This window comes from Phallusia mammillata, chromosome 7, assembly GCF_965637545.1.
Source record: "Phallusia mammillata chromosome 7, kaPhaMamm4.hap1.1, whole genome shotgun sequence".
NCBI classification, from domain to species: domain Eukaryota; kingdom Metazoa; phylum Chordata; class Ascidiacea; order Phlebobranchia; family Ascidiidae; genus Phallusia; species Phallusia mammillata.
The window spans coordinates 21,946,831-21,971,280 of record NC_137258.1 but is presented as its reverse complement, the minus strand read 5'-3'; the positions used below and the strand labels follow the sequence as shown (position 1 = coordinate 21,971,280).

Sequence of the window (24,450 nt, the reverse complement as noted above, 5' to 3'; positions counted from 1 at the left end):
TCAACTTGTACATTTTAATAAAAAATACCATTTTAAAAGACGTCAAAACCGATTTAATTTGAGCGTACAAGGCTGAACGTTGCTTTGACGTGAAAATTGTCAGTTTTTTTGGAGCCGAAACCTTGTACACTAAACCCAAATTTGACATGAAAAACTGCGTCGATATTTAGTCTGATTTTCGACGCTTCTTCTTCGTCGTTTTTTACACGCCCGTTCTTGCCAAACGAACAGCTTCTTGCCACGTGCATTTCTTCTTCTTGCCGCATGCACTGCGAAACTGCAGTCACTATATTCTTACTCGATATGAATCATATGATATTCAATGTGATAATCTTCTCAAATCTTCCGTTTTTAAAGTATATGATCTCCAACCAGCAGTTCAATTCGGATAGTGCTGAGGGCGTTGCCCAAACAATTCGAGGCAAGGCACTGTCGCTCCGAGATGGAGAGAAATGAAAGAAAAAAGCGTTTAGCAGACCAAAAAATGGTGGTATTGTTGAAGCCACAGTGCTGGAAGTCACAAATCTTTTAGCGCGGGTTTGGACAAGCGAAATTTATGTAAATGGATCAAGTGGCGTGATGGCAACACGGGCAAAGACTAATTTCCGTTTCCATTGAAATGTGATCACGTTTCGAATTGCACGCTGTGTGTTTTGCCAACAGAAGACATGTTGTCATGTTCTTTAGCAATAGCTCAGATTGTGACAAAAACGTTTAGACTTGTAGTTGTTAAACAAACTAGAATCATGTATTTCAAAAATGAATGATTGATGTATATTTTCTCGAAACTTTTTTGCATGTATTTTCTTTTTAGAGTGTAAAAGAGAAATCTAGCTGGGAGAGGCATATTAGCGCCTCGCCTTGGCTGCGTTGAGGCAGGTGTTTTATGTTCAGGGTTGGGATTGATTGCATTAAGACTGAAGCAAAGTCTTAACAATTTTACTAGACCTTTGTTGAAGCCCTGTGTTTGTATAATCTTAGATATGTTGTTAATATTTAGGATTGTTGTCAGATTATGTGTGCAATCAGATAGTCTGCCATTTTTGCCATGTGTGTGTTATATCGCAACTTATTTATTAAAGTTAGAGGTTGGTGTGTGAGTGGGTGTATGTATTAGAGGTATTGCCCAGCTAAAAGAGTTCAACTTAGGTTTAAGCTGAAATTAGCTCACATAGATCCAAAGGTGTTATAGTGAATTCACACTTGACTAAGTAAAAAATTGAACTTAATCTTTTTTAACTTGATATAGATGTTGCAGTCTTAATAGGCTAACTAGAAATGTTGCAATATATAGCATAGTATCATATTGTAGTAGCTGTACCAAAAAAGCACCCTTACCAAATAAACTACATACTGTTTCAATAGAAAACATAAATTTATTTTGTGTCAAGTCTTTAGGCAATAGGATAAAAATGAAATTTGTTGATTTTACATGTAGAAAACTTACTGAAGAAGATTCACCAGACGTTATCAAGTTTATTGAAACATATTTTTCTCCAAGATGTATTGCGACACAAATTTTTAAACTCAATGCGCAAATGGAAAGTAACTTCACCAGAGTACGAGCAAAAACAGTCATTCAATACAATGTTTCACTAGGTGTATTTGACACAAAAGGAAAATTAGTTCGTGTAAATATGGCCAGAATGCAAAAGAAGAATGAAACTTGCCATTATCCAACCACAATAGGAAAAGATTGTCCTCAACAACAGGCACACATGAGATTTTATGATTGTCTGCATAATGATCTTTTCGATAAACTGGGAGCAAATAAACTTATGTTTTTGTGCATGGATACTTGCCACCCTGATTATCATGGACAAAGATTGTGGAAGAAAATGAGAATTTACGAATTGTTTGAATCTTTTGCTCTGGAAAATGAATGTGACTACCTTATAAGTTCAGGTGTTAACATTTATATCCAGAAGATTTTAAAAGAAGCCGGATTTTCAATGATTCGGGAAATCAAGTATTCGGAATATGTTGACCCAATTACAGGTTGTAAACCAGATTTAAATTTGTCCGAAATTCACACCAGTGCAATGGTAATGTGTAAAAAAGTTGCCTAGGTTATAAAATTTGCTTTGGGTGTTATCTTTACTTCATATTTGATGTTGGACACCAATGATGTAATGTAAATGCAACTACTTACAAAAGTAAGATCATCATTGATCAGTTTCAGAAAAGCACTGAAGGCAAAGTAAGGTCCAAATTCCAAATTATTCCAAATTGTTTTAGGGGCTAAACAAAGATGTCATTATTCTCATAGTGTAAAAAAGGTTTTAAGGGTCTTGTTTTTGAAAACTGAGGCAAAAATGTTTGTATACGATTAACGAGTATTTCATCCTATCAAACTGTGTTAAACAATAATAGCGCAATGATATTGTGTTGATTTACTTTAATGAAAGGAGCTTATCAAAAAACTATATATAATCTTTTAGAATATTTTATTAATACCATCAACACAAAACCAGATGTCATTGCCATTCCGAACCAAACTTAATGACCATATCTCTTCAAATATGAGCATATCTGGCTACAGGTTTGTGCACCACGATTCTGAAACCCATGCTTGTGGGGTAGGCCTGTATGTACAAAATTTACTTATATTCACAACTACCCACATATACTCCATTACAATGCCAAAATGTGAAAACATATGGATTAATCTTCAGGACACAAAAAGTGCAACAATAGGGGTCATTTACAGGTATCCAAGCTACAACATTTCTGAATTTCACAAAAACCTGGAAAAATGCATGTTTGCATGATTTTAATATTGACCTCAATGCTGACAAAATACAATTCCACAACTACAAAGACATGATAGAAAGCCTAAATGTAACATCACTTACTTAAACCTATTTTCACAAAGTTCTCTCACTTACAATATCTGCAAGTGACCACATGTACAAATAATGATACTAGAGAACACATACCTGGTTTAATTAAATTTGACATATCTCATCATCTTTCAATATTTGTTATCATCAAAGGCATCCCACATAAAACTGCAACCACATTCCAGAAATTCAGAACCCACCAAATCTTTAACTCCAAAAACTACTGTGAAGATATATTGCAAATTCAAGAAAACATTGTGCCATTTTTACCTTTTGAAGGAAAAATAATACAAATGATATCACTTTTGAAAGGGACAATAAACAAACATGCACCATATATTACATCACTAAACATAAACAATGGATCACAATGGATATTCTAAGTTCAATCACTACCAAAAACAAAATATACAAAAACATTCAATACAAGCAACAATAACATTACAACAACCTACAAAATTTATGTAAAAACACTTAAAAACATCATAAAGAAATCAAAATAAATTTACTACACAAACATTTTTTACAGTGAACAAAAATAATCCCAGGAAAACCTGGAAGGTAATTCAAAATATCACATCACACAAAAAAACTGAACACAACAACATAACAACAGTTATTAAAAACTCACAACACATCACAGATCCCACATCAATAGCCAACACATTCAACAATTACTGTTCCACAGTTGGTAGTAATATGGCAAGTAAAATTCCATCCACCCCACAATCTCCAATATCGTTATTTCCCTATCCTACTTCCAATTCATTTTCATTTGCATCCATAGACACCAGTGAGGTATACAACATCACATCAGCATTGAATGAAAGGAAGGCGCCTTTTATAGCAATTGACAACTCTTCGAGCCATATACTACTCATTGATGCATCCACACCTTCTTCATGGAATACTAGCATGGGGCTTTGCTAGTTAAGCCAATGATATCACTACAAAATAGGATCCTAAAAATTATTACGCACAGCCCATATCGCACTTCACCAACACCCTTGCACAAAAAAACACACATCATCAAGTTAAAAGACATTCACTTTGCAGAGCTAGTGAAACTAGTGCTTCTTTTCAAAAATATGGCTTTACCCGAGATTTCCATTATTTTTTAACACCAATACAGCACATTCACCAGCATAACATCAGATTGGCATCTAGAGATCAGTACTTCTTACACCGCGTTTCCACTAAAAGACCCTCATACACTATATTCTATGCTAGTTCGAAAATGTGGGACACTGTACCATGGGGTTGCCATATTTTATGATACACAATCCCTGACAAAATTTATCTCGGTTGCGTTAACCCAGTTTTTCTCAAACAGTTTCGTTATTTTTTCTAAACTGTTGCCATTATTTCGAAGGCTTGCGGGTGTATTTCAGAAAAACGAAAGTTGATTGCAGGATTTTAGCCAATACAAAGTTGCGCATAACAATGATCCACATCTGACATCACAGACAAGACAAAAGCATTACAATTGTGCGCGAACAATTGCGCATTTTTGTTGGTTGTCATGCAATAAAGCCTATTGTTTAGCAATGGAGACGGTCGATCCTCACTTTCACTTTGATTTAAACTTCTTCAGTTGCACAAACTGACGCCAAATATAAATATAGAATTACTTCCACCTTTTTGCGGTCCCTGCAAAACACCCTAAAGTAGGGGTCGGCACTGCTGACTGGTTTGAAACTCAAATTTTATGATACGGACCGGCCTTTAAAAACCACAAATAATCAGTACTGAAAACTAATGACAATTATTACAACTTTGATTCAAAGTGAACCTTGAGCAAGTTTTATGCGGGCCGGTAACACACTCCTCACGGACCGGCACAGGGCCGCGAACCAGTGGTTGCCGACCACTGCCCTAAAGGACTGCGGATCCCAGTTTGAGAACTGCTGCGTTAACCATTTTTGCGATCCAATATTCCGGAATAAATTTGGAATATTCGGAAGTCACACGGACAGCGACACGAGAAAACGTTAGATACGGTGCTCTGATCCTTATCAATTAACTTTCTGTGTAGGCTTCCGTTTAGTTAAGTTTATTAGGCTAAGCTCACTACTCTTACTATCCTTGAAACAATAAGCACATATATCAGGGGTCTCCAACCTTTACCACTCTAAAAACCATTCGGGCCAATTTAGCACACAAAAAAAACTAACAACGGGAGCCCCAAATCTTTTTAAATTTGAAATGAAATGCCACTGAAAAAACGTTTTTATGTCTCACGACATTCGACTTTTCGTTGTTAGTTACCTCCTTGCATATTAGGTACATAGTTAATTAAAGCAAATGAAATTTCCCACGTTCCCACGTAGCATCGAATGCTGTGTTTTCTTGAAACGCGGATTTTTATTTGTGTATTTAACGGGTACTGTTAGAGTTAGACAGCTAGTAACAAACAGGTACTGTTACGCGCGCACACACAATGCAAAACGAAACAGTAACTTTGTGCGTTAACTTGCGCGGCGCCAGTTTACCTCTTTAAGTTTCATGGTATAGAAGCGGTTGTAGCTAATTACTAGAAACTTTCTCCGTTGGTACATTAATTTCATAGTATATATATATTTTTTCCTTAAATTCCTGACTTTGGAGTACATTTTAACATTTCTCCCTGACGCAGATTTAAACACTAAATTCCCTGACATGTCAGGGAAAATCCGGACGTATGGCAACCCTAATCTAGAGATCAGTACTTCTTACACCGCGTTTCCACTAAAAGACCCTCATACACTATATTCTATGCTAGTTCGAAAATGTGGGACACTGTACCAGACAACCTTAAATATGTAAGCTTGCCTACCTTCAAAAAGACGTCAAACAGATATGCCCCATTCTAAAGTGGGTGTTGGATGTGACTCTTCTGGTTTCGTCTCCTGTAATATTGCTATGTTCGTTTATGGTACTATCTATGTTCGTTATTGCATTTTGTGTTTTGCCTTATTGCTTAAGGCATTTTTCATTTTCTTTGCTGCTCCAACATCCACATTCCACATGTCCATTTATTACCCTTCGCCCCTTTCCTGTTTTAGTAAACAGTAACGGGTCAAGTGACGCGGTGGCCAATGTTTGGCTCTCACTGACCCAGTCGCGCATTTATTACTTTCGTTATTATTTCGTTTATGGCAATTGTTTAAATGTCAACGCGGACAAATAAAACATTGAATTGAGTTGAGTTGAAGCATAAATACAACGGAATTGAAACGAATACCACTTTCCAGCATTTATTTCCAGATTATAGCAAATCAGTTACAACCAAAATGAAACGTAAAAACACATGACACTGATAAAAATTGTTTCATAATCATCCAGCATTGTAACACCAGAATATATGTTGCCAAGGTGTTAAGTTTCTTCGTTATTCAAGTAAGGGTGTTACTAGGTGTTTGTTCTCTCTATAATGATTCTTTTTTGTCAACAACCCGCGTAGAATAAAAATAGAAAAGATAATTAACACAGCAATTAACAAAACTTCCATGATGTAAACCATGTCGATTTTTTATCTGATTCATCCATATTCTTCAGCATTTCTAAAAACAAAAATACGTCTACTTAATTGTTTTAAATTAATTAAACCACTTGAGAAGAGCTTAGTTAATGGAATTAGCCCGAAGTGTTCATGCAGACCAGCGATCACGGCACACTTATTTGTAAAAATTATAGTACGCCAGGCTCTTTGAAGGCGTTATACCCAGTGCTGGATTAACCATTAGGCAAAGTAGGCACGTGCCTACAGGCCAGTCAAAAATCCAGGCCACTTTATCTTTGTGACAATGATTTGGCAACACTGATAATTCTCATTTTTTAATTGGCAACCCTGATTTTCGGGCCACTTATAAAATGTGCCTACAGGCCAGCAGACCCTTAATCCGGCACTGGTTATACCGAATCATCCCGTCACCAAACATTCTCATGTGGGATTGGAAGATGCAAATGCGATCAAAATAATGAAACTCTTGAAAAGACTTGGTGCACATGTTATCATACACTCGATTCAGATTACTGACACTTATACTTATTTGGTTGAAACCCTATTCAACTCTTGCAAACTTTTTCGTCTGTTGATTGGCGAAACATACGCAGCGTTCAAATTTAAATTCACAAATCCGTCGAATAACAGTCATCATATAACTTATATTTATGTCTAGAGCTTGGGCATGTACAACAGCAGTCACTTGTGCTTTCTTACGTTTTCCTTCTACAGTTGTTTGTTCTTCTGTTGGTTCAGAAACTAAACGAAGTGGACCGACAGACAGACGTCGGAATTCATTTTGTCCTAAAGCACGCCTCCTTCTTTTCATGCACATCTGAAACATACGCAATAATATAAACATAAAAGAATTGTAAATGTCTTCATTGTGAATTTTTTACTTATTATCCCTCAGTAACATTCACCCCTGCGCTGAGATTCGTACCCACGACTAGGCTAATCTAAAAATCGACTAATGAAACTCATGAAAAGCCTGACAGTTCGGGCCAATAAGGTTGGAGCAAGGGTTTTTATTGCAATAACACTGTAATTCAATCTGTGATACCCTTTTTAGACTTGATATTCTCACAAGCATTACTGGCATCAGTTGCTTTTGAAGCATGTGGATTTTATGAACTGCATGCGTTAAATGTAGTTATTGCGTACTTTAAAGTAGTCCTCAAAGGTAAAACTACTAAAACAAGAACTCAATGCACCCAGGTTTGCTAAATTCCGGTAGGTGGCGCAAGCAAATTTTAATCCCTAACCCCTATCCCAGTTTGTTTTTTAATACGCCCTCCATCGGTATTTAGCAAACCGTGTGTACTGTGAGTTTCTGTTTTAGTAGCTCTATCGTCCTCGAAACATTTGAAAAAAGTAAAGTATTACGAACTTGTCCAGGACATTGTCCAGTAGAGTTTTGGCAGATAGTGACGTCACAATGAATGTAAATTGATTGTTGGTTGCTGGTGAAGTTTGTCCACACGAAACTTTGTAACTTAAAAGTGGCGAAATTTGGTTCATAGTTTCGCAAGGACTCTTTTGCATCACTCGGTTCACCGCCGCTAAGTGGCGCTGTACACCTACATACGACAAAACAGTTTTGGTTAGCTGTTTAAAAAAAATGATTAGATGTTTGAAGTAATCTATTTTCGAACACTAAATAAAGTTGAGAAAAAAATTACATGAATAAAATCCAGTTTTAAACCGTGACCCCTCTAAGCTGTTTATAGACAATCTTTTGGATCAACAAAATTAACAAACAATTTACGGTATAGCTGCGGAGCGTTTTCAAGCTCCCTCCAACTGTGAACGGTATGTCCTGTTTCTTAGGCAACGCAGCACTGCAGCATGTGCTCAACAATATGACTTAACATTTCTGGAACATAGGTCATGCGCAGGATATTCGGAAACGGTTTTCTGTCAGTAGCTATTGTGACGTGTAGGCAATAGGCTTATTGCTCTATGAAACGCTTGGCGCGCAAATGGTTAGCGCTACAATGGAAGATTAAACAGTTACGTTATTATTTTGTTGACTGCTACATGATTATACCACTAATCGTGCCGTTCTTAACCATGCGCGTTTTTTTCCGGCCAGTGGATTGTTTTGTTGCGAATGTCGCCTATTTTTACCAAATCGCCCACTTGTTTTCACCTAATTTACCGAGCGAAATAACTCAATAAGGTTTTATTTGTAAGCTGAATTGTGATGTACTTTCGGCCAAACCTACAGAAGCGTTGAATACAATGTGATAATCTAAAATTTTAAAAAAAAAAAACTAAAAAAAAAATGTTTGTATACAGCAAACAAAACCTTAAAAAAATCTCTTACCCGTCCTCTATTATTGAGTAAGATGGTTCGGCGCTTGAGTTATCAACTTGAGTTGCCCAGCAATTCTCGGCCTAAAATAAACGCAAATTTGTATCAGGTCAAGGCCAAATAATTCCGGCCAAACCAGTAGGCCGAGCCCAAAATTTTGTTTCTGATGTATGTATTCCACTTTATGTTGTTGATAAAGGTGGATTTATTTATGACATTACAAAACAACTTTGAAAACACGTAAGCACTATGAACAAAACACAATACCTAGCTAGTTTTTCTACAACTACGATCAGTTTAGTATTGATGTTTCAAATTGATGTTATTGATAGTTTAAACATTAAATTAACACATTTTAAAAGTTTAGTTTCAGCGAATTAAAAAACTTCGGCCTGAAACTGAAACATCGCAATTTTCCAAATGATTCAGCCAACCGAAAACTTCAGTGCATCAGTATTTTCAACCCACCTGAACAATATAGTCATTGACTCCAGGAGGAATATCGTCGAGATTGACTTTAGCAAAAATGTAATCGGGTACAATTATTTCTGCATTTGCTGCTAGAGATTCGTTAAAAAATTCGTTGTTATAGAGGTTGAGTGAGATTTGAAATTCTCCAGATACCGGGTCAATGGATTGTTCATTTTCTCTGACACAAAAAATACATGTTGAAATATGTTTAGGTTACATATTTTCTTTGTAGTTTTTAAATGTATTTAAAATACATAAAAACTTTTAATTTTTAATAAAACAAAAACAACTTACGGGATTTGTGGCATGATGACGTCAGATATTACGTCGTATGACGCGTTAAATTGACACGTGACCGCGATGCTGTGCGAAACGTAACGTTGCACGTGCGTTGATCTGTCCATCGACTTAAAGTTCCAAACGGTCATGGCGACATTTACTTGGTCGCCTACATTCTATAGTCAAATTAAAACACATATTAAATTCCTACTTGGTAACAATTTGCGGTTCCAAATATTCTCAGCAAGAAGATGCAAGCCAATATCTGAGTGCAAACCATTACAACGTTTCGAAAGTTTTTACCTAACGATGACAATAAAAACTGTCGAAACGTTTTGACGTTTTACTCTCAGACAACGGCTTGGATCTCTTGCTAAAAATGCATACTTTAGTTTTAAGCTTGACAGAGGATATTAAAAACCGTCCAAGTATGTTATTTGTGTTTGTCCTAAAGCAACCTACAATTTATACAAAACCTTTTTTATTAAGACGTCGAAAGTTCTAAATCATATTTTAAATTTTGCTTTGTCTATACTTGTGCTATTGGAAGAAAAGTTTTGTGTTGCCAACTAAGGAATTTGACAAAAAAGGTGAACAACCACTGTCTTGGTCGATCAAGTGTTTTTGTATCAAGGAAATTAGCAAAAATTCGCCAAAGTTGCTTCTTACCTCGTACTGTGCATCACAATCTGTCAGATTAAAGTTAAAGTTGATGGAATCCCCCGTAGCTTTGCATTTACTTGGAATGCTTTGAAGGTTAATTTGTCGGGTGGATGAGATGTAAAGGACGTCTCCGCTTTCGTACGTTAAAGAGGCCAAATCAGCATCGCCCAAGCTGTGGGTTTGAAACATAGAAAGCTAATGGAACATATTTTCAACTTCTCTATACACTTAGCATTTACCTGATAGTTATTTCTTCTTGGCAAACTATATTAGTTGCAGCCTCATCGGTAACTGCAAGAAGAGTAATTGTTTATTTTGTAATAAAGTATAAGCAAGTGTTAATGCATGTTCCCAATAAAAGTAAACTGGACGTAATCTTGACTGAAGTAATTAAATAGCAAATGTCCAAAAATGCGAAATAGTGAAAGAGTCCTTGGGCAGAAACAGTGTTTCTCCCAAGATTTTCAAGTCCCATTTTTAATTATTTTGCCAAACTTAGAATAAGCTATTCATGACAATGGCCAGAAGATAATAAATGTTGTAAGTGTTTTTATTAATTCCGAGTCAGCAGTCTTGAAAAAGCAAGCTAAAGCAAGCAAGCAGGCTTGTTGAAAGTAGCTGTGCCTTGGCGGGTAAATTTAGGGGTAGATAAAAAATTTAATCTAAGGATAAAAATATTTTACCTGACGAGATTGCGACAACAAAGCCTCCCACATTTGACAACGCGGATGAACCGTCAGTGGTAACAATTAACTCAAAACCGGTGCCCGATGTTTCTAATGTAATAGGGCCAGGTTCTCCGGCCATCCTTATATGTGGTGCATTTGGATCACTGGGCCGAATCCACAACGGAAATTACAGATGCTGTCTGTTTTCACAAGTATATACTCTAAGTCAATCGGTCCAAACCAGCTGGTTTAGTGGTCTGTAGCCTTTTCTAAACAGAACATATACCTTTATTTGCTGGTACATTTATGGAGATATGGTACTCTTATACGGCTTGTTTTCTGGTCGGCTACAAAAGTTAACACAATAAAAACATACTACCGATTTAATCTTGATGGGACCATAGCTCACTGTATAGGAATATAACTTGTATTTTTACTTAAACTTACCCAAACAAAATCTCTACCAGCAGTCGAGTTAAAAGATGAGAAATCAAATGTAAATGTGTTGCTTTGTGCGCTGGTGTATTCGTGCACGCAATATTGAAAAGCCACGTTATCAAAGTTGATGGTAGTAGGCAACGTCAACTGAACAATTGCATTACAGCTCGCTATAAGAAAAAATAAATATTTAACTACTTATCTCATTCTATCTATTTTAATACGGTTCTAAAAATATTTTAAAATGTAGGCTAATGCTTGAGTCTTATTCTATAATATGCACCGCGGTTTCGCAAGAAAAATGTGGGAATATCAATGCACCTAACACTTCGGTATTATTTAATACCATTCCGTAGCCTAATAGCCTAGTTTTTACAAGGCAATGGAGGGTAAGGCTACGTTACAAAAACAAAAACAGCAAGCGCGGGGTAAGTATAAAAAACAAAAAAAATACAAACCATTGTAAAGATTATCAGGAGAATATTAATGTGCCGTAAATTGGTTTAGATAGATTACTTTTTATGCACTAAAAGTATGTACAAAATTGACAAAAATCGGGCTCAGCAATTATTCTTACCATAAACCCAAATTGCTGTAACAGACCATAAACGCCTATGCTCCGTTGCGCCACCTACCAGAAGTTCTCAGACCGGGCCAAAGCCTATACTCAGTGTTAGTAGCTCTACCGGTTCTCCAAGCATTCCCATATGGCAAGGCACAGGCTGGAAAATCTGGCTTTCTGTGGGATTCGATGGGAATGCTAGTAGGACCAGCTGATTCGGTATGGCGTACTATGGTTTATCGATGTGTATGCCGTGATCGCTGGTCTGCATCGATGCTTCAGGGTTGATGAATATGTTCATCTTATCTTTGCCCTGTTTCACTAAATTTGGTGACTCTTTTTTAAAAAGTATTAAATCGAAGCAACATTTTATACAAATGTTTTCGGTAATTAACCGAAAAACTGTTTTGCACGACGAAAAACATTGGTTCCGCTTGAACGCATTTAAAACTTTGCGGCAAATTCAATGGAAAGGTTTATTGTTTTTTACCGAATAAGTTTTTAGAAAAATCTGAACATCTTAGTGATGGAAATTACTGATAATTCAACGGTTGATGCAGTAGCTGTCATTCAAGACCTTACTTTGTAAGCGTTTGTGTGCAGTTAATGTTGTTTGCGGTAGCTGAAGAATTGCGTCTTACTGATACCATGATGTATTTACTTCATAATCTTTGTATGTTTGGTTTCAAACCTTACCTTTTGTTTTGCTTGTATAAATATGGCAAGGCCCAAAATTAACTTGCCCAAGGGTCCAGTCCAGTCCATGCGTTATATTTATGTCATTCACTACATTAAAAATCGTAATAAAAAACAAATAATGGACAGCATATTAAAAGAATAAGTTTTACTGTCACTGTCTTTTAAAACAATAACACAAAGTGATGTAACAAAGAAAAAAATGTGACAACAATTGCATGAACTAATGCTCACTAGAAAAGTCCTTGTCACTTTTCATATAGTGCACTGCAGACATTTTAGTTATCTCTACTTTAAAATGAATGTACTACACTCACTTAGAAAGGCACCTTTGTTTAGGACCCATGTTCTATACCAGTGGTTCCCAAAACTTTTTAAGCATGTGGTGTATTATGGAACTTAAGTTTTGTTCCATGGCACACTTTGCAGGCATTACACACAAAAAGTTGTTTAGGGAAAGTTAATTTGCAACTTTATTGTTGTGGGTAAGGATTGCTTTTATTACCAATAACAAACATATGATAAGCTGCAGACAGTGCACACTGTTTCGACCTATAAGGTCTCATCACTGCAGCTGGTGACGAGAGATCGGCCGCATTGGCTAGTGTAGCCATTCAACGGCACTCCAGTTTGTTGGGAGCACAGGGTACAACCCCATGCATCACCTAGTCTGTGCGATGCCACAACTGGACATACAGCACAGATGAAACTGGCTCACAATGGCCAAGCAACTGCTTGGGAACCACAGTGAAGTCGGCTCAGTGTCACAGTATCAATGTAAAAGCATATAGAGCCAATAAATGATAAGCTGCAGACATTGTGAGCCAGTTTCATCTGTGCTGTATGTCCAGTTGTGGCATCGCACAGACTAGGTGATGCATGGGGTTGTACCCTGTGCTCCCAACAAACTGGAGTGCCGTTGAATGGCTACACTAGCCAATGCGGCCGATCTCTCGTCACCAGCTGCACTGATGAGACCTTATAGGTCGAAACAGTGTGCACTGTCTGCAGCTTATCATTTATTGGCTCTATATGCTTTTACAAACATATGAGCTTTAAAACATTGTCATGCACACTTACATTTTGTTATTAAGTCCTAAAACACAAGAGCATGTTTCCGCTTTAGAATACTAAATGTTTAATGGTACACTTGGAATCTCTCATGGCACACTAATATGTCATAATGTACATTTTGAGAATCACTACTGGTATTCATCTTTTGTTTGTTTCAATAGTTTAATATGTTTTAGTTTCCGAGATGAGCTCCAAGGCAAGTTAACCAGAATACAGGCTGAAAAGCTAGTACAACAAGGAAATCCACATGTGGAAGGAGACAGCCATGATCTGGAAATACAAACATTAGAAACTGAACAAAATCTAAGAGAAGCAATCAGTTCTGGGTTAAACAAAGAATGTATTGAAAAAAGGTGTGATGTAAATCATATAAATGTTGTATATTTCGTATAATTATTTTTGAATCAGTGCAATTTCGACACAGACTACCTGGAGCCTATTTTTGAATAAGTGCAATTTAAATGAATATGAACGTTTTGCTGAATATCATGTACCAAACCGTTATGAATTTCGAACGCATATGACCTGACCTAATCGATGTTTAAATACTAATCTATGTTTTAATATTAACACGTTGACTGCCAACAACGAGTTATCTTGTAGTTGCCGATCTAGCCAGGCTTGCCAGATAGGAGTATACTCGACTTCTTCGATTGTAATGCGCTTAAAACGAGCTGGCATCTCGAACTAATGTCGTGGATGCGTTGTGGCAACACCGAGACACCCTACACCAGCATGTTACCTACGAGCTTACTCGTAGCATGGCACAAAATATTTCGACTTTCTGATTTCAGAAAGCCACTAAAACATGTTTGGCAAATTTAAGCACAACATAGGAATATCCCTTGGCAGTCAACATGTTAAAACAAAAAAGTATGTTGGGCCAAAAATTTAAATGGTGGTGTACTAAACCAGAAATGGTTGTCATTTGGTAAAGCTTTCCTATTTTCTACATGCATACATTAAAAGGTTACTCCAAGCTCAAGAGGCATTTATTTCAATGTATCCTGGGATTGTCCATGATCCAGATGGAGTAAAAGATGAAACAGTGCATCAAAATATTGCTGACAAACTGAAAAAAGTCATGAACACCAGTATGGATATTTCCAAAAAGATTGATGTAATTGATTCATTTCAAACGCGCTTGACCGAACTAAATCAGACATTACAACAAGTTGAGTGGAAAAATCGGGACCTATCCCTGCTTGTTCATCGAACTAGCACAAATTCTGGTGCCACAAGACAAAGATTGGAGGATGCAGTTAAAAATAATGAAACGGTATGAAAGATTTAGTAGTGGTTTGTAGAAAGTTGCACTTATAGGGTATTCACTACTAGTTTCTGTGTATTTAACTGTTAAGTGTTTACCCTTGCCAATTCTGCAGACTTAAGTGACTCTGTAAAAGGTTTTTGTTAGAATAACAATGACATATGCATAAATGCATTTCAAATCCATTGCATTTTTATATGTATATGAAGGCTGAGGATGTTAGTTATAATGGGTCTGTTAATGCAAAAATTCCAAGAGTTTTGAACTTATAAAGGTAGTTAATTGTATTTGCAAGTCAAGAGACTCGATAGAGTTAGAAAAAAACACAATATACTACAAAACAAGGGGTGGTAACAATATAAAATTTAAAAAATGATTTAAAGTTTGGAACTATATTTAAAACTTTCATCTACTTTCTAGACACAGGATTTGTATGAAAATCTTGATAAATCTGTACAAGAGTTGGCTTTGCGGAGGTCAGCATTTCAATCATTCATCCATGCTTCAAAAGTAGACTGGTTTTCTGACCCCGAATTGCTGGAACTTATGACAAGTCTTGGAGAGCCAGTAAATCCATAACTTACAAAAACCAGCAGACCCATTTGAGAGATTACTTAAATCTTGGCCCATGGTTTTCCTCACAGAAGAAACACAAGTGACACCAACATAGTGGAGTTTAAGGCCTAAATCTGATAAAAAAAAACTGTTTAATCAAAGTTGGTTCAACATTGCTGGAGTACCGCTGGAAGATAGAAAAATACACATGATTCTGTAGTTTTTATTAAGCTTTAAAAGTATAATGGATGTATGGACAGAATTTTCTTGCTTAGTCATGCCGAATAGCGGACATTGGAAGCTACTGCTGAAGAAAAATTTACAATCAGTTGCTTTATCCTTCATTATTTGAAGCATATGACTTTTTGGCAATTTTTTTGGATAGGTTTTTGTACAGTCCCAATACAACACATTGTAGGAAGGAGGGACCAATAATGCAAAGTCAGATACAAAATATTGTATTAATAACCAGTCTGAAATAGTAAGAAAACTGCTGAAGCAAAATATGTTTATGCACCACATACTTTTGTCATCCCTGGTATTTTTGGCATGTGCTGCCAACGTATTATTGTGGCCTGTAATGCATTTTTACTTCTTTTGTGTTATTTGAACATTTTGAGCAATATTGTGCTTTGTTATAATAACTAATTGTCAATGGAAAAACAAACATTTTACCTTAAAAGCCAATTATTTAGTCTTGCTGAGAATGAAATTTGACATGACACATTGGTTTCTATTGTTGAGGTTAGCTGGTGTTTGATGGCTAAAAACATAAAAGTGCAAGTGATGTACAATACATGCTAAAAACACCACATATACGAAGCATGTTACTTGGTCTACTTACCAAATGACCTAGCGCAGTGGTTCTCAAACTTTTTCATTATTCTTTCAAAACGGTCCCTTTGCCATTATTTCGAGGGCTCGCGGTCCTTTAGCCGGAATGTGTATTTCAGAAAAACGAAAGTTGATTGCAGGATTTTAGCTAGTTATGCAAAATTGCGCATAACAATGATCCAAAGACAGCTTGTGAAATCCCAGACAAGACAAAAAACATTATGATTGTGCGCGAACAATTGCATTTTTAAAGTTGTCATTCAATAAAGGTTATTGTTTAGTAATGGAGATAGTGTATTCCCAATTCTAATTTGATTTACACTTATTCAGTGGCACAAACTGACGCTAAATAAGATGATAGAATTACTTCAACCGCTTCGTGGTCCCCCCAAAATTGCCTCACGGACCCCTAAAGGACCGCGGACCTCAGTTTGAGAACCGCTGATCTAGGTTTCGGTTTTACCAGTAATCTGTTGACCAACGCAAGTGTTGCGTTACTCACCTGTGGAAAGTGGGATTCCTTATTCACAGTTCACACCCCGTTACAAAGTGTTTTCGTTAATTCTCTTGTCCAGATGAAATAGATAGCCTCAATGACCTATTTGTTTTACAAAAGAATTTTATTCCAAACGGTCTTCAGTCAGTAGTAAAACAATCCATGCTGCTTAATCTTTAAATCAAATATTTAAACTACTGTTTTAGGGTATTCATCTTCTTTAAAAACTTTGCCGTAAGGAAAATGTAATATTTTTATGTTTAAAGGCATTTTTGGTCATAATTTGATATTGGACACGATGAGGCGCTGAAGAGTCGAGCGCGCTAAAATGAAAAAGAGAAAAAGTTGTCAAGGCGTGGGCTCTTGTGTTGGGGAAAAGAAAGCGTTGAATGTGCGAAGGCGGCGTGTTTTGTGTCAGTCTGCAGGGACAAAATTGTCGCAGGAATCTAGGTGCGCAGAGCAAGGCGTTGTTTAGGTATCAGCATAAAGGCGTGCGCTGTTTTAGGCGCTTTATTAAAATCGCTGTTTTAGGCGCTTTATTAAAATGTATTATGAACTGCCAGCTTTTTAAGAAAACAGGTGACACTAAATTTTGCATTGACTGAGGACTGGTGGTGGAGCTGAAGTATAAGTATTTATGTGTGATGGTTTTAGCATTTATTTGGTAAAAAATTCAGGCAACCTTATACTTCATTAAAAGAGTGAGAATAGACAATGTATTAGTTCTGAAGGTGTAACAGCTGTAATGTAAAGACGAGCCATAGCTATCAAATAAGTTTATTAATAGGTCAGTATCAGTATCATGTGTTTAACAGAAGGCATTGAAGTACATGAAACACACTTATCTATAGGAAAGGTGAAACGACAGACTGACAAGTCATTGTCCGCATTTGCCAAACATAGAGGCTTTTCCGGCAAGCGGCAAGTGATTATCTCCCACAAGATAGGATTACATGAAGCGGGCCATTGCCAAGAAAATCCACTTTGCTCTCACTAGCTTTTCGCCGTGCAGCTGTTTCGTAAGATAACGAGTCCGATTAAGTGTATGTATAATTTGCATTGTTGAGCAGCTGTGTCGTAACAATCGAAATTTTGTTTTGGAATCTGGGCTATTTCTTTGGTCTTACTCCGTATTTAACCCCGAAATTTGTGTACATTTATTATTGCATGTGTTTTTTGATAACGCTTTAGGTGCCAGAGAAGGAAATTATTTTGGTTTAATGTTTTTAAAAGTTTTAAATTAAATGCGCTTTGAATGAAACAACATCCACCGACCGTTTTGTCATTCGCCAGCGGGAAAATGAATTCGAAATCGCCGCGGCGAGGTTTCGGTAAATGCGGTCGCTGGATTAACCCAGTGCAATTTCGCGTTTGTCCAGGGGAGGGATTAACGCCTGATGTTCGTCCGGGCGTTTCGACTTCGATTGTCCCTTCACCAAATCCCTTTGTAAATCGATGGGAGGCCATTGCTAGATTCTTAGCCTAATTTTATGCAGCAGCAATAGCCTGTTCAGTTGAATAAAGTAAAGATTCTAGCTTTCCTAAGCATACGGGCAAATGTTCCAATGCTTAGGCCAGTCATTCTAGCCAATACTTAACGTTAGAAAGTGATATTTTAGACAGGTAAAATTGACGATATGGTGGTATTTTTTCTGTGTTTGGGGCAGTTAAAAACTTGACAGTAACACTTTTATTCATTTTTAGTGGGTTGTCTTGTAGGCGCTATAGGCTGGGTAGAAGTTGAACCAGCTTGTTTCAGAAGGAAAACACAACTGCCAATTCAGCTTCAGAAGTTTCTGTTTCTACATTTGGAACTACTTTCAAGCCACCCAGGACATTCTTTGAAATGAGAAGCTAAAATTGTCTCGTTGTGCTTGGAGTTACGACTGGTTGTAACTTAAAAGGTAGAAACCTTATTAACAACGCATTACATCACGGAATATAATCAACAAGGCGACAGCAGCAGTTATGGAACCTCGAAGCATTGTACTTTTGTGTGTTCTCGGATTTGTCACACATTCAAGTAAGTCAAAATCTATAAGACCGCTGTTAGATATAGATGATGTCTAATCCTAATACGACATATGGAATTGGGTCAAATCCTTTTGAATAGGCACATATGATTTCCAGACACGGTTATATATTATATAAAACCCCAAGGAGGGAATGCCCGACTTATGATTTGCAAAAATGTGGTTTGTATTTAATTCGTAATCCCTGCCAAACAATAAACTTGTTAAATGAAAAATGTCCCGGCGTGGATATGTGAGTGAATATAAGGGTAATTAACGTAGCACAAGGCCCCTAATATGTAACTTAACTAAACGTGTTTTCAACAATATAAAAGTATTGAACAGGTACAAGGATGAGTTAGTTGCAGACAACGCACACTGTTTCGACCTGTGGGTCTCTTCAGTGCAGCTGATGACAAGACAATGGCCGTATTTTCAAGTTCTAATGATCTTAATGTCTTTAAACGGGTGGTGTAAATGTCAGTGATTTATTTAAGCGATTACAACAGATCGTTTTCATATGATGTTAACCAAAGCCTTACGAATGGAAAAGACACGGTCTTTTCTGGTGGTGGTCGCTGACAAACACGCAAACCTCATATCGCCGCCTGCGTACTTTCGCAGTCAAGTGGTTCTTCAAGTGCAGATTGTAGGGCAATGCAAATTACATCCGCACACTTGAGAGCAAGCAAAGTGACATATAAGGCAACATGCTGCCACCCCTATCGTGCCAATGTATAATCGCGTGGGGCCTCCGACTATATCAACTCTCTTTTGTGCGTGATGCTTTTGTAATGTTACAAGTGTAGCAAGCCCGAGGTGACAGGACATTAGTTAGCACAACATTGTAGGGATCGACGAATTCCTTACGCGCTTATGGAGCTCTGTGAAGGCGCAACAACGCGAACTTGACTTGGATTTACGATTTGCGGGAGCCTCATGTCCAAATTATATTGGTTAAATGAAATATTTGTTCTGCAAATGTGCAACGCAAAGACGACGATAAAATAGCAGCGTTCTCTGTTTAAATATAAGCTTAAGCGTACAACGTTATATGTTATGTGGTTGGTCCAGAAACGCGCTTTATTACTGATACAGTATACTAGAGTCTAGTAACTAGACTAAAGTTCACACAAATTCAATTTTAACTTTGAAAATAACACCAAATCATTGTTAGGGTACAATTTGGCCCAACGACTTCATAACGACAAGCGTTTATGTATCTAAATTTCTCCAGCAATTTGTGGCCAATAACCAGGCACAGCTGCAGCGGTCGACCACATTTCCAGGTGTTTTTTGATTCGGGATTCGTTCGCACGCGCTCCAAGAATCGGTTGTTTACAAACACGATTTGTCGAACAATCCGTTCCATCACTTTTACGACAGTTTGTATACGCCCTTACTAATTGCCGATTTGTCTGTTTTGTTTTCGATTGGTCACAGAACGGACGCCCACGTGGACCTGTGACAACCGCCAAACTTACTAACAACGCGTACCAAATGATACTGAAACCTTACTGAGATAGAATTGCGTTGAATGCTTGAAAAACACTGATTTTTAACGACGAATTTTTTTCTTCTACTTGAATAAGGCATCGATAATGGCGAATTGTCAAAATATGTATTATTTGTTTATAACTAGAACTGACTAGTTTTGTATCGTCTATTGGTTTTGATGCTTACTTTTTAGCAAACAAATTTCAATTTAATAACAAATACTACACTGCCGGTTGGTTGTAATGGGTCGTACGCAAGAACTTGCTACAAATCAGTTCAATTAGTCACCTTAGCCACAGACGTCGAACTGACAAAGCGACGCTAAACATAATTGCCAGAGTTTAATTGCTGTGTTGGCTACCCAGAATTTGACCGCAGTGGCATAGCTTATCTGACAGTGAACTTAACCGTCGTTTTGTACCTGCTCGTTACTTATGCAAGGTGATAACTAAAACTATAAAGCGGGATTAAAGTGTAAAAGTTTGAACCTTTTCTAAAATGGTACAAATGATAATACAAAGCACCATGGTTGTTGCACAATTGACTTTTCGCCTCATGTTATAACCTAAGTTTATGTCTTTTCCACTTTATTGCCAAATGGCTTTGTAATATGATAGCAGGTTGTAAAGATTTCATGCCGCGCCCTAAACTTCAGCTATTATTATGGGAACCCTGAAATGTTTGGTTTTGGCCACAGGCTAGCAATTTAGGGTGCAATTTACTAAGGATATCAAGGTAACTACTTGTTCAGCGGTTTTGCACTGCGCATTATTTCTTAGTCCTTTGATGTTGTTGTTTTTAAACACAAATCACTACTACACTTGAAACAAAAAAAACACATTGTCATTTATAAATATTCGTTTCGTTGTTTTGAACTGATTGAAAATGTCCTTCACGTGTTTGTGTTGCAAAACCCATCTGTTGAAGCGTAAACATTAAAATAAACAATATTGCAATATTAATGTGGGCACTAAAGACTACGCTAAGACTATATGTCATATGATTTTGACCTTCGTGTTTTTTGATTTTTGTCACAAACATTTTGCAATTTACAAATGGGAGCAAATTAAACGAAAACCCACATACGATCGCTATGCAAAAAGAATTCAAGTCGTGAAGAATATGATTCGTGTTGTCGCAAAGGGCGAACAGCACTTGGTTTAAATTCTGGTAGGAGCATTTCTTATCGATGATTTGAATTTGCAAACAGGACTATCTAATATGTCGGGCCTACTGTTCCGTTCTAATCGATTTTTGATGGCGAGTCTAGCCTTCGGGACGCGGTGACATTCGAAGACAAGCTGAGTAATGAAACGTCGAATGCACTGCAAAGCAATTGCAGGATTAACGGTTGCGTCTGTCCGTATTCAGTCTCTTCACATGAATTATTCAACGGCCCTTCACTACCTCCATGTGCGGCGTTACATCTTTGCAATGTTCCCGTCATATCGGTATTATGCATATTGTATAGAAAATCGATTTCCTATTCCATCTTTTATGTCATAAGCTGCAAGCATGAAATTAAAGCCAGGGCACGCTTTTGTAAAACTAATAGCCTACGTACGGCGAATGGATCGTTACCTTTGCAGCAAATGTTGAAGTCGACTTTAGTCGACCGAAATAGCTTAGGAATGTTGTAAAACTAGGGATACATGGGGATATGTTAGTTGCACAAAATAAAGGCTATTGTTTAACAATGAAGACAGTCGACCCTCAAATATACGTACGTTAATTTACATTCATTTAGTTGCACAAACTGATGTCAAATAAGATTATAGAAGTACTTCAAACTTTTCGCGGTCCCAGCAAAAATTGCTTTATAGACTCTGAAAGGACCGGGGACCCCAGTTTGAGAACCGCTGTTCTAATAAAACCGGAACAGTTTTAAATTATCACAATATTAAGCCTTATTATCAAACGCAACACAGTACATCGTTCCTCCGACGATTTATTATCTAATAAACCGTCCTTCATTAACCGAAAGAGTTTCGCAAACACAACAAGCAGATATCAGCAGATTTTTCATTCCCTCCAACTTAAACGTATCGTCTTATGTGTGCACTCGGTACCCGATATTATTTGTTCGTTTCGTCCGGCGAACTATAGTCAAGTACCATCGACAATCTTGTGCGCTTGATTTCATATCGCTTGACCCGCAAGACTTACACTTTCTTTGACTTCTCAGCGTTGCTGGTGGGGCTGTGGGTTTGCTTTGTGTCAAACTGTCACGATTGGACTGTTTGCTCCAATGTCAACTATGTTATTGACTGTTTGCAACAACATTAACTTGTGATGCTGTGTTAAATCGCACCGTTGGTAATAACTACAAGGATTTTATTAGTTTTGTCATCGAAGAATCCGGGGTTTGCTGTTTTTAAGATTTTACAATATTACTACAAATTTCTATCGGGTTTAAAATATTGAAAGATTGGGTTGATTGGGGACAAAAACAGATTTGACAAAATGAATAAAGTCGACTCAGAATCAAATCTTTTAAAGCAAAATTACTTTTATGTGGCAAAAACAGTTTTTTCTTTACCTTGCGCCAAACTTCTAAACCGAAGATCACTTGTAGTTGCGCTGTATTAGGTAAATGTTTTGTAGTCTTTATGATTGCGAAAAATGTGGTACAAAGTAATAAATGTTTTATCATATACTGTGACGCTTTGCTCACTTAAAAAACTTAGGGATATTCATTTCGCGTTTTAAGTTGACTTAGGTGTTACCAATAGGCGTTGTATTTATCGCTTAATTATCGTTCGATGTTTGCCGACGAGATAAGACGGCTCGTATAGTTCACGCACGTGCAAAGCGGAAACACAAGCGTCATCAATCAACTCAAAAGTTGGTGTCTCATGTTGACCAAAGTTGGTTTATTAGCTCATAAAGCTTGATTGCTGACGATGTTGCCCACGAGGCGATTTTGTTTGAGAAGTTAACAAAGCCAAACCACTTTACTTCATGGCGAAGTAAAAATATACGATTTTTGATGGGAATTTGTAAGTGGATCTCAAACTGTGGTACAACCAAGTGGTACACAAGTCAAACAGTTTGGTTATTATTGTGTTGGAGTGCAAAAGATTTGTAGACTTCAGGCTTACGGTTCCAATTTTTAATCAGCAACGTTTCAAAACTGAGAAAAAAAGACTCAAAATATATCTCAAAACTTTAAGTGCATGATACGCGTGTAAAATAAGTTTGGATATCTCTCTATTAGATTGAAGGAAATTATAAATTCCAGCCTTCCGATTCCAAAAAACATTTTTTATTAAGCAACTTTTTAAAACCAAGAAAAAAAGCAACCCAAAATGTAAACCGAAAAACAGGCGCCTTTCCTTGTAAAATCTTTTCTCAGCTTTAGCGGAAAACCATCAACCGATATTTCCTCACAAGGCAGCCCCAATAAAACGTGCCTATGGGAGTGAAATCCCTAAACAGGCGTTCGCCCCAGTTTCACAGATTGTGCGATTGTGACGCTATAATACGGAACAATAGCGCGTCGGATGCGATCACCGCGTTTTGGTGTTTCGAACACAAACATCTGTAAACAGGGGTGTGACGCACGTGGAAGCGGGAGCATTGCGAAAGATGCGTCAATTCCCACAGACACAATTTGTCGTAATTTTTGGCGGATAATGCGTCATAAGCAGTGACGTGTAGGTTGATTTTGATGCGGAAACAACGAAATACGCTATTTGTAACATCTGACATGAAGACAGTAGCCAGACGTTGAAAAGTCTAACATGAAAATATTGAAAATAACATCTTGGTTTCGGTTTATAGCTCAGAAAAGGTATTTATGAGGGGGGTAGTTGGTATGTCGCTGTCTTTTATTCAAAACTTGGGTTTCACAAAAATGTTAAGTTTTCAACCAACTTTAACCTAACGAGTAACGACTACTGCAAAAAAGCCAGCGACTGTTTATCGCAAGAAATACTTACGTTAAACGTTGAACCATACGGACGTTGTTTTGTGCATAAAACTCTCTGGAAAGTTTTGGTTTTGTGAAACAAAAAAAATTCATGACGCTAAAATACTTTAAAGATGCGAGCGTTACTGTACTTTCCAGTGTAAAATTGTACCCGAAAAAAATTTAAAATTTTCAAACAATGCTCTTTAAACACTACATTTCCACAAAAATATCCACCATATAACATTTGGCACTTTAGGCCCTGCCAGTTGCGTGTTAAAACAGGTGGTAGCGCTGCAACTTGGCCTGTTGGGCAGCGACGAATTATTATTGAACGAACTCGCTGACCAATTTCGAATTCACGCAGTATAATTGCAAGTC

At 37.2% G+C, this 24,450-nt stretch overlaps 4 protein-coding genes and 1 long non-coding RNA gene across 7 annotated transcripts in view; 3 read left to right on the top strand and 2 right to left on the bottom strand.

Moving 5' to 3' along the window:
• Nucleotides 1-1,371: 1,371 nt before the first annotated feature.
• On the top strand, nucleotides 1,372-2,473 carry LOC145237948 (uncharacterized). The gene has a single exon (XM_080100951.1). It carries the CDS (start codon nucleotides 1,413-1,415, stop codon nucleotides 2,067-2,069), a length of 657 nt encoding a protein of 218 aa, XP_079957077.1. The 5' UTR covers nucleotides 1,372-1,412; the 3' UTR covers nucleotides 2,070-2,473.
• Nucleotides 2,474-6,063: 3,590 nt separating this feature from the next.
• LOC145239083 (CUB and zona pellucida-like domain-containing protein 1) lies at nucleotides 6,064-10,864 on the bottom strand. Its single transcript, XM_080102368.1, has 9 exons — nucleotides 10,741-10,864; nucleotides 10,297-10,348; nucleotides 10,064-10,229; nucleotides 9,410-9,570; nucleotides 9,113-9,293; nucleotides 8,657-8,727; nucleotides 7,718-7,907; nucleotides 7,045-7,162; nucleotides 6,064-6,385 (listed from the first exon to the last, which is right to left on the bottom strand). Exons 1-9 carry the CDS (start codon nucleotides 10,862-10,864, stop codon nucleotides 6,318-6,320), a joined length of 1,131 nt encoding a protein of 376 aa, XP_079958494.1. The 3' UTR covers nucleotides 6,064-6,317.
• Nucleotides 10,865-12,153: 1,289 nt separating this feature from the next.
• Nucleotides 12,154-16,044, top strand: LOC145237733 (uncharacterized). Its single transcript, XM_080100706.1, has 4 exons — nucleotides 12,154-12,310; nucleotides 13,672-13,848; nucleotides 14,465-14,774; nucleotides 15,186-16,044. The coding sequence occupies exons 1-4, from the start codon at nucleotides 12,252-12,254 to the stop codon at nucleotides 15,342-15,344; spliced, it is 705 nt and encodes a 234-aa protein (XP_079956832.1). The 5' UTR covers nucleotides 12,154-12,251; the 3' UTR covers nucleotides 15,345-16,044.
• Nucleotides 15,681-16,860, bottom strand: LOC145237738 (uncharacterized). 2 transcript variants are annotated; one of them, XR_013862022.1, is made up of 2 exons: nucleotides 16,165-16,860; nucleotides 15,681-16,083 (listed from the first exon to the last, which is right to left on the bottom strand). It is a non-coding gene; the product is annotated as an uncharacterized LOC145237738 (long non-coding RNA). The 2 variants fall into 2 exon arrangements; XR_013862021.1 differs by having other exon boundaries at nucleotides 16,657-16,837.
• LOC145237728 (roundabout homolog 2-like) overlaps nucleotides 16,838-24,450 on the top strand; it is a 75,912-nt gene continuing 68,299 nt past the window's right edge. For both annotated transcript variants that reach the window (XM_080100701.1, XM_080100700.1), the window contains exon 1: nucleotides 16,838-18,673. In XM_080100701.1, the coding sequence (XP_079956827.1) occupies nucleotides 18,619-18,673 (55 nt within the window). In that variant the 5' untranslated portion in view covers nucleotides 16,838-18,618. The remainder of the gene's footprint in view (nucleotides 18,674-24,450) is intronic.